This window comes from Clytia hemisphaerica, unplaced genomic scaffold (genome assembly GCF_902728285.1).
Source record: "Clytia hemisphaerica strain Z4C2 unplaced genomic scaffold, Clytia hemisphaerica genome assembly, whole genome shotgun sequence".
Taxonomy (NCBI): Eukaryota; Metazoa; Cnidaria; class Hydrozoa; order Leptothecata; family Clytiidae; genus Clytia; species Clytia hemisphaerica.
This window is the reverse complement of record NW_027103483.1, coordinates 362,801-372,428: the sequence shown is the minus strand read 5'-3', so window position 1 is coordinate 372,428 and position 9,628 is coordinate 362,801. Positions and strand designations below refer to the sequence as shown.

General features: G+C 35.5%; 1 protein-coding gene across 2 annotated transcripts; it reads right to left on the bottom strand.

The window, feature by feature from the left end:
* Positions 1 to 484: 484 nt before the first annotated feature.
* On the bottom strand, positions 485 to 7,685 carry LOC136798590 (uncharacterized). Of its 2 annotated transcripts, XR_010845401.1 has the most exons (3): positions 7,400 to 7,685; positions 3,149 to 3,209; positions 485 to 1,483 (listed from the first exon to the last, which is right to left on the bottom strand). XR_010845401.1 is itself a non-coding variant. In XM_067055227.1 (2 exons), exons 1-2 carry the CDS (start codon positions 7,660 to 7,662, stop codon positions 1,372 to 1,374), a joined length of 375 nt encoding a protein of 124 aa, XP_066911328.1. In that variant the 5' UTR covers positions 7,663 to 7,685; the 3' UTR covers positions 485 to 1,371. The 2 variants fall into 2 exon arrangements, 1 of the variants encoding a protein (XP_066911328.1); XM_067055227.1 differs by lacking the exon at positions 3,149 to 3,209.
* Between the last annotated feature and the right edge of the window lie 1,943 nt (positions 7,686 to 9,628).

Here is a 9,628-nt window from a genome sequence, read left to right as displayed (position 1 = left end):
GAAATATATCGATCATTGAGTGTACAATAAACCAAGTCACGAAGCACTATGCACTCATACTACAAAATATTAGTTTTTGTATCTCAATTTTCTTGACTATGTCTGCCTGATCATAAAAATATCTGACAAATGAAAATGTAAGTGGAAGTTTAGGTATCTGTCCATGAATTAAAGGAAAGTGTTGATAATAAATAGAAACAACAAATGAAGTCAAACATTTTAATAAACTTTAATCAATTTCTTATGTTATTTTCTTATTTCTTTGTGTATTATTTAAAGAGTCAAACCATTCAAATGAGACAGAAATCCAGACAGTAGGAAATATATAAACATAATCATCTTATTTTAGCAAGAATATTCCTATGGCTAGTACAACTTTGAAGCAAAGCCAAATTTTGAGGATGAATCTCTCCCTGTCACCTGTAGTACACATGCTTCTGTTTCAAAAGTATTTACCTACTGTATATAGCTATATAAGCAAAAAGCTCGTACCCATGTCTTTTTTTAGCTGTTAAAACATAATAATTTAAGTTAAGTTGTTTATAGGAGGTAATCTCCTCTACAAAATCTAGGGAGCCACATGTTATATCCATAACTATGTGTATCAAATCAAATCAGAAAGGAAATCATTTTGCTAATTGAAAGATAACCATATTATAATCATTGGCACACTTCAACCGAGCTAACCAGGTCCAGAAAAAAGATAATAGTATCAGACTTGCCGCCACATGCTCCAAGTTTTTAGCACCTCTGCTGACAGAGGTTCATGGTTAGTTCAGAACAAATCTCCTGGTCTCATACATAATTGCAGTTAAAAAATTCCTGATTTTCAAAGATTTCTGCAACAATGATAAAAAAAAAAATCTGCCAGAGAATTTACATAATTTTGTCACATATCCAAAAGTAAGGCCATTGTGTTGTTGCTTACATAATTGTAAAATTTCAAAAACACCCCCAGATATTCACACAAGGGACAAGTGAGCAAAATTTAAGCCAAATCTGACCATTTTTGAAGTCTCCAGTCTGTCCCAAAGTTTTATTGAGGTGACATACTGACTGACTAACATTCTCAGATTCTAGCTCAATTGAAGTTGAGAACCAGTGGAAAAACAGATTGGATATTATGATCAAGTAAAAAGTAAGCAAAACATACCCAATATATTCATTCAATTTGATCCGTATCAGATTCTTCTTTATCACTTGAACTTTCTGATTCTGTTTCCGTATCTGTGTATGTATCAATATCCCCGTCATATTCATTATCAGTCACTTATTTGTCCACCATCAAGAGATGCTACATTTAGTGCAGATTTTTCTTCATCACTTGATTCTCATTCCCTCTGGCTTTCTGAATAAATTTCCTTGACACGTTCATTGCCATTTCTGTAAAAATCCACTCATTTTTCCTTCATCATGTGTTGACAAGTTTAATGCTGTCAATGTTCTTTCACTCTCAGTCAATGTTCTTTCACTATCAGCTTTTCTAAAAAATGTTTAAAATTGTCAGTCTTAAAATTAAGGCAATGATTGATTTTACTACTAGGGACAGGGGGGGGGGGCACGCAGTTACTACAAGACAGTATGACACTTACTACCGTGGTGGTACTGTATTCAGAAGTTATGAAAACAGTTATAACTGCTGTTTGGGGGTGGTGCCAAACACTAACGCTAGCACTTTTGGTGTAGTAAGAGCTTATATTTTAATTCTTTTTAAAGAACTTTCAAAATTTTTCACCAAAAATGAATTTTTTTGTGAAAGAATTCTTTGTTAAAAAAAATATTTTTGTTATAAACTTTGAAATTATGCTTTCCCTAATTATCATTAAAATGTTCTCAACAGCTGTTAACCGAGTAAATTAAAAGAAAATCTAGCACAAAAATGGCTCTAGGTTGAAAAATAATCGCAATTTAGGGTAATTTCGAGCATGTTTTTGATGATATCACTCAAAAACAGGGGTGGTACCTGGAAATCTTTTCTGAAAACAGTTACTACCAAGGTGTAGTAACTGCAAAGGGTGGTGGTCCTGAAAAAATGTGTTGAAAAAGCACTTACTACACATCATGTCTTGTAGTAACTGCGTGCCCCCCCCTGCTAGGGACATTTTAAATTTTGATTTCACAGCTTCAAAGATTTTCAAATTTTTAAAAAATTTGAATGTGAGAATACAAGCATAAACTTTTGCAATAGACGATATCGGCTTTCCCAATCCTCCCCGAATGATTACCAATGATGCATTGCGCGTAAAGTCAATATTGTTCGTGAATTTCTTTGTGCAATGCATCATCGGCAATCATTTGGGGGAGAATTTGGAAAGCCGATATCGTCTATTTGTTAAGAATTCTTAATAAAGAGGCATTTACCTTCACGAAAAAGCCTTTTAGAAGTATTTGGGCCAGAATTCATACTTTTCAATGAAAATAGATAGAAAAAAATTTAAATTCATTTAGCTCTGACAAGTGACGTTGTTTACAGCAGTTCCATTAAAATGTGTAGTAATAGAATTTCAGTTTAAAGAAGTGATACTTTTATGGACCTACCTGGTTATGCATTTAACACATATATAATTGATATCTACGTGAGTATGAACGTCACAAATAGTGACCATTTATTAAAATTAGTCGTTTGTTTCTTATAAAAAAACGTTTAGAAACCAAAATTTCATGCTCTTGAAACATTCTTTCATATTCAAGACTTTGCGAGCATAAAAAGACATCTATATCATCAAAAAATTGAGTAATTTGGCTAAGAGCATTGATGTATGCTTATTAATAGTGATTCTTATAGATAAACATGCGTTTTTTGAGCTGAAAAGTTTTTTTACAAAAATCTGCTTGACCCATCTTTTACCTATTTTCATGCAAAAAATCAGAAAAAAACAACGATCCAATATTTCACAATGACAATGTCCAAAAAATCCATTTTTTAGCCGTTTTTTGGCCCAAATTTGCCCAAAAACATTTTTTTTCGAAAATCAGGCTCCGTCACATTTTGGCCACTACCGCTTTGCACCTTTGTACCAAAAACTAAATGATTCCTATGATTCAATCTCGAGAAAAACTGGTAACGAACGGACTGATGGACGAACGGACAGAGGTGAATTTATAGGACCTCCACCCCACCAGGGTAGGTCCAAAAGGTTATACTCACAGATGACTGTGCTCAATGCTTTGCCCCTTGTTTTGCGAGTACATTTGATCATCAAACATTCCTATGAAAAATTAGTCATTCATTCTTTCAAAAAGCCATCAAACATTCAATCAGACAAAAATATGAACTCAAGTTTTGTTTACATAAAAGTGCACCAACAATGAGTTGTGATGATATAATAAAAGCAGGACCTATAATTTGCTTCAATTTAAAAAAAGAATCGATATATATCTAGCTGGGGCTGGGCTTTTTAAAAAATTGTTGGTTTGCCGTCACCCGACCCTAGATTTTGGAGGTGGGTCGGTCGGAATCTTTTTTTATTTTGGCGATTTTTGTCCATGGAGGGGGGGGGTTTCAGGGGGTACCCGATTCCGTAATTCCGCCAATTTTTTCTCCAATTTCCGTCACACCGTCTTAAATTGAACCAAAGTTCCTTTGAAATTCAATATTTTTGTCGAAAATTCTGCAAATTTTGAAAATCTTTTATCAATTCCGAAATTCCGCAAATCTTTTTGCTAAATTCCGTTTTTCCGCACTAAAATTGTCTAATTTTCCGTCTCCGTCAGAGAACCCAATTTCCGTAATTCCGTCTAAATTTTTGCCAAATTCCGCCACTCCGTCCGAAAAAAGGGCCGATTCCGCTCCTCCGCCAACCATGAAACCCCCCCCATGGAAGGGTTATCAGTTTGTTTACATTTAGGTAATTTTGAATAAAAAACAGAAGTGCTAGCAGGGAATTTACGATTCTTATGCTTGAGACAAACATGATACAAATTTTGATTTTTGATTTTTTTAAGTTTTTGAAGGACCAGGAAGGACCTATAATTTGCTTCAATTTAAAAAAAGAATCGATATATATCTAGCTGGGGCTATTCTTTAAAATGGCAATAAAATTTTTTGGGTCTGCAGGTTTTGAGGTAGGGTCGGTCAGGTGACGGCAAACTAACAATTTTTTAAGTTCAGCCTGGTACTGCTTTTTTTATTTAAGACTAGAGAGTACTCCTACAGTAGCTTACTGTAGAAGTAGCTTACTGGCAAGGTTGAAAACACCTGCAATTCTGCATTTCACACAATTACTAAAATGTATGTGAATGTGATATCAGTCAGGGAATTCCCTCAATTGTGGTATACTGCAAGGCTTAAACGGGTATCAAAAGAATCTGATACAGTATACGGAAAAAATATTTTGTCTGTTCATTTTAGCTAAAGATATAGACCAGCGTCCGAGATTCAAAAAAGGCCTTTAAAATGGTTTTCGTAGGGCACCCCTTAGATCAGGGCAAATTTTTGATATTATGCTCCTAATAGGGTGTAGAATTGACAAAAAAAATTTGCCCTTCGAATCTCCTGCAGTTTTCGAGTGAATCGATTTTTAGTTAATCGATAGAACTTATCAAGGGTCCCCCCTTTACTAACGGTTTTTTTGAAGTCTGAAAATCAAATATTTGAGACTACCAACGGATTCAGCGTGAAAAGTAGATAAAGAAAATGGGGTTATTTGTTAAGTTTCGACCACCTGGTGCCAAGAAATAGCATTTTTAAGGCGAAAAATCGACGTTTTTGGCGTTTTCCGATGACGTCAGCATTTTCCTATGAGCATTTTCAGAAAAAATCATTCCCACAACTGGATAGCCCTGAATTAGTAGTATCCAAAAATGGTATGGTTTGTTAACTTTCGATGTCTAGATCTCGAGATATTTTAGTTTAAATATTGAAAATTATCGATATTTTTTGCTGAGTCAGCAGTTTTTCAGCATATTTATCCACCTTAAAAATGAATTATCTCGAGATCTATACATTGAAAGTTGACAAACCATACCATTTTTGGATACTACTAATTCAGGGCTATCCAGCTGTGGGAATGATTTTTTCTGAAAATGCTCATAGGAAAATGCTGACGTCATCGGAAAACGCCAAAAACGTCGATTTTTCGCCTTAAAAATGCTATTTCTTGGCACCAGGTGGTCGAAACTTAACAAATAACCCCATTTTCTTTATCTACTTTTCACGCTGAATCCGTTGGTAGTCTCAGATATTTGATTTTCAGACTTCCAAAAAACCGTTAGTAAAGGGGGGACCCTTGATAAGTTCTATCGATTAACTAAAAATCGATTCACTCGAAAACTGCAGGAGATTCGAAGGGCAATTTTTTTTTGTCAATTCTACACCCTATTAGGAGCATAATATCAAAAATTTGCCCTGATCTAAGGGGTGCCCTACGAAGTGACACAATCCACTGCCTCGGCCGCTGGTCTAATAGAAAAATTGCCTATTTTCTCCTTGAATCTTGAATTATGTTTCTTAAACCTTAAGTGGATAATTTTTTGCGTGTACTAATTTTTGTGAGACGAGAATTTAAAGATTTCGCGTGGATTAAATTTTGCGAACCAAGGGTCTTATAAATTATCGCGTGGCTTGAATTTCGCAACTTTATAAATTGTAACTAGAAAAGAGATTTGTTTTTTAATCGAACAAAGGCAGACAAAGTTCACTCAAAAGCTTTCATGTTATCTAGAATTCCCAAACTTTTATTTTCTTGATTGTAGAGTTCTAAATAATTTCGCATGGACTAATCTTCGCAAATCAAAGGCCTTAAAATTTTTGCAAAAATGGTCAAAATTCGCGAAAACCACAAAAATTAATCCACGCAAAAATTTATCCACTTTTGGTATATAGGCCACAATCACAAATAACTTCTGTTCGCATCATTTTTTGGTAAAACAAAATGAGTCGGATGGTCGGCAAAAAAAAGATTTCAAAATATGGGGTCGGGTAGAATTCAAATATATCGGAAATTTAAAATTAATGGCTCTTTTTTCCATGACTGCCCGACTCAAAATAATCAGAAAATTAAGAAGTTGGTCAGACAATGCGAACACAAGTCTTTGTCATTGTGGCCATAATATTGCAATTTGCTGTATGTCCAGGCGGTGTCAACAGAACCTGCATTTTGACAGGACGCTAGTGTGACTAACTGTTTGATCATTTGGCGGTTCTATTCCCAGGAGAATAATTTACCGTCAGCCGAATAAGGATTGTTTTTGTACCTTCGCTTGTGATTTTTTAGCTTGAGTTTATTTATGTCTAATGTTATGGTTTTTTTGAAGTGCTTGTTCTAAGAGATGAGTGAATATAATTATTTTTAGATTTCAAGAGAAGCAAGTTTAATCTTTCTTCAACAAGATTACACTTTAATATAATGCCAATTATGTATGTAAGTTTTATATTAATACTTTCTTTTTGCATATGTTTTGCATACTTTCTAAGGGAATTTCACCACGGCAATTCGGCCACCATAATTTTTGCATACAATTCAATATGGCGGATGGAAAGGCAAAAAGTTCTATGCCAGACCCGATCAATTGAACTTGTCGAACCAATCAAACAATCAAACAATCAAACTAATCGAACTATCGAACTGATTAAAAAAATTAGTTGAACCTAATCGAACACTCACAATCTTTGAAGCAATAGCAGTTCGATTAGTTCGGTCAGTAAAAAGTTTGATTAGTTCGATGATATTAAATCCTCATGTAATATCTTCCCTCGCTTGCAAAAACTTTGTCCTGGCACGCGATTGCCATTTCGACAGTTCCCGGACTTGACGTTTATTGTACCCTGATATTTATCTATCCGGAATAAAGTCCGTAGCCCCTCTGTTGCGATTTCGCGCGTGGCAGAGTGGCAGAATACTACGCCCCAACAAACCGCCTCTGGCGCTAAAGGGATAAAGGAAATATGTATGTAATCGGTTATCGAAAGTAATTTCCCGATTTACATTCCGAATTTGGCTTTGAAAAGAAGCTAATATACGGTGGCGGAGCAGCACAAACTTGTCAAACAAAATTGGTTTATCAAACTGATCGAACCAAAACCCATTGATCGAACTTAATCGTACACTCTCAATCTTTTAAAAATTTTAGATTTCGATTAATTTCGTTGTTAATCGAACTTTAATCGTTCGATGTTAGAACTTGTTCGATTGGTTCGACAAGTTTGATTGATCGGGTCTGGTCTATGGAACAGTCATCAAACTTTACAAAAGTTTTCTCAGTTCGATCTAGGTGTTCGATTGGGTTCGGTAAATTGAACAGCTATCGTTTGATAGGGTTCGATTAAGTTCAATTAGTTAGATAATCAGGCAGTTCAATTGACACTGCCTGGGTATGTGAAAAATTTAAAAGCAATTTTTATACCGCAATTGCAGTAAAAATTGCTACTGCAATTTAGGGATTTATAAGAATCACTCACTCTGCATCTTGCTGAAGAGCATCGCCATCATCATCATGTTCAGGTTCTAAACCACCAGTGACATCAACAATCTGTTGTTCGTCATCACTTTCAATAACATCAGCAACAATTATTTCTTCATCTGTTCCACTTTGTTGGCTGTTTGAGGAATCAGTTTCTGGTTCACTTTCACTCTCACCAGCAGTCAGATGTGTTGTCACCAGAAAATGTGCAAATGCACTGTGTGTTTTCTGTGTATATCCAAGCTCTTTTTTCTTTTGCATCCAAATTTTAAAGGTAGTTTGATTGAGACAGGCATGATTTTATACTTCTAAAATTTCAAAATACAGAGATGTTATTGCATTTTGTAATGCATACTGGCAGTTGGTAACCATTTGCTAGACACTTTGAATTTCACCCTTAAAAATTATATCTAGCTGTATCTCCATCATCACTGAAAAATACACCTACAAACTTTATACACGCATAGTTGAATGATGTCAAAAACTAATTCAGTTAATATTAACACTGCTAAACGATAAATAGATCCCTTTAGAATACGAGAATCAGAGAGAAATTTCAAAAAACATTTCTGTTTCGCCATTTTACTCTCCAAGATCGAGTTTTGAGCAAGACTAGTAACCACTTTTTTTTCTCGCGTTGTAAACGGTGAACTCGCGATTGAGTTTTTTAATATTTTGTCGGAAAAAAGTAAACGAGTATATTTTGCTAGAAAATTCAACCGCAGTATCCCTTTAAGACAGCTCGGAACATATACAAATCGTTCCTGGTTTCTGGAAAAGTGCCCTACTGGAGTGGAACGGGTCAATTTTTAATAAATCTGCTGAATCAAAACATCAAAATGAGCCGTTCCCCTACAGTAGGGTGCTTTTCCAGGAAACATCTTGATCCGAGCTGGTTTTAAAAAGCTCTGAAAAAATCTACCGGAACGCCTAACGGCTTAGACTAGTAAACTAGTCGGTTATTACTTATAATAAAACTGTCAATCAAATGATGTAAACACTAATTAAATATTCAGCGCGCGTGAGAGAAAAGGAAAATAACCGACTAGAAGCTACTTCCAACACCCTTTTTTCTTCACCTAAAATCGTAAGGAGAGACATACAGATTTCTGTATGTCTGACCCGTGCGGGATTGCATTTATTTTTCTTTCTGTTTATTGCGTTTTTAGAAATTCTCATTTCTTTATATGTTCCCATGTTCAATGTTACTATGAAATATCATTTAGTCAAAAAAGTTGGATGGATTCTCAAAAACCTAAAAAAAGTTGTAAAATTAAACAACGTTTTTGGAGGGAAGAAGCTTCTAGTCGTTGAAATTCAGAAAAGACACGCAACCTCACCTCTTCGATTCTTTTTTTTTGGAGCTTGAGTTTTTTGTATATGGGTCTGTTTTCAACGACTAGTTTACTAGTCTAGGAACGGCTCAGAAAAAAAGAAAAAGAAGCTAGAAATCGTTCCGGGAATGGCTCCAGATTTCCAGCTAGTTGGTTAAAGGAACAGCTCCAAAATTCTACCAGATGTGAAAAAGTTCCGTAAAATCAGCCTGGAACACTTGTGAATTTCCAGCTGGAGAATTGTTACAGAACTTTTAAAAATTTTCCAGGGAACGGCTATGCATTTCCAGGAGCAAACTTTTTGAAATTTTCCCGGAACGCCTAGGTCATTTCCAGCTGAGGGGGGTCTCCGGAACGGCTTTTCCATCATTTGCCCTCAGTGGCTGCTTTCGAGATTTCAGAGACGATATTTTAAAAACACATTAAAACCATCTTAATCCACTTAGCATAAAGGGTTTGAGATGGCCAAAATATTAAAGAATAAGTTAAGCTTAAGGAGGCTTTAAAATTTTTTGGACGTTCTTATAAAAAACGTATAATCACGAAAACCAATAAGAAAGGTCGAGCCTCAATCAAATTTCGAAAGCAGCCAATGAGGCCAAATGACGAGAAAGCCGTTCCGGAGACCCCCTCAGCTGGAAAAGGCCTAGGCATTCCGGGAAAATCCAAAAAGTTTGCTCCTGGAAATACATATAGCTGTTCCCTGAAAAAAAAATTGAAAGTTCTGTAAGAATTTTCCAGCTGGAAATTCATACGTGTTCCCAGGCTGACTTGTAGAAGTTTGGAGCTGTTCCTTTAACCAACTAGCTGGAAATCTGGAGCCATTCCCGGGACGATTTCTAGCTTCTTTTTCTTTTTTTCTGAGCCGTTTCCTTGATAGTTAGCCAGCTGGG

Bases quoted from the DNA above. Each gene is read 5' to 3' on its own strand.
- LOC136798590 (XM_067055227.1), bottom strand. From the start codon at position 7,662: ATGCAAAAGAAAAAAGAGCTTGGATATACACAGAAAACACACAGTGCA. The intron at 1,484-7,399 runs GTGAGTGATTCT...AACATTTTTTAG, and splicing joins GCTCTTCAGCAAGATGCAGA to AAAAGCTGATAGTGAAAGAA.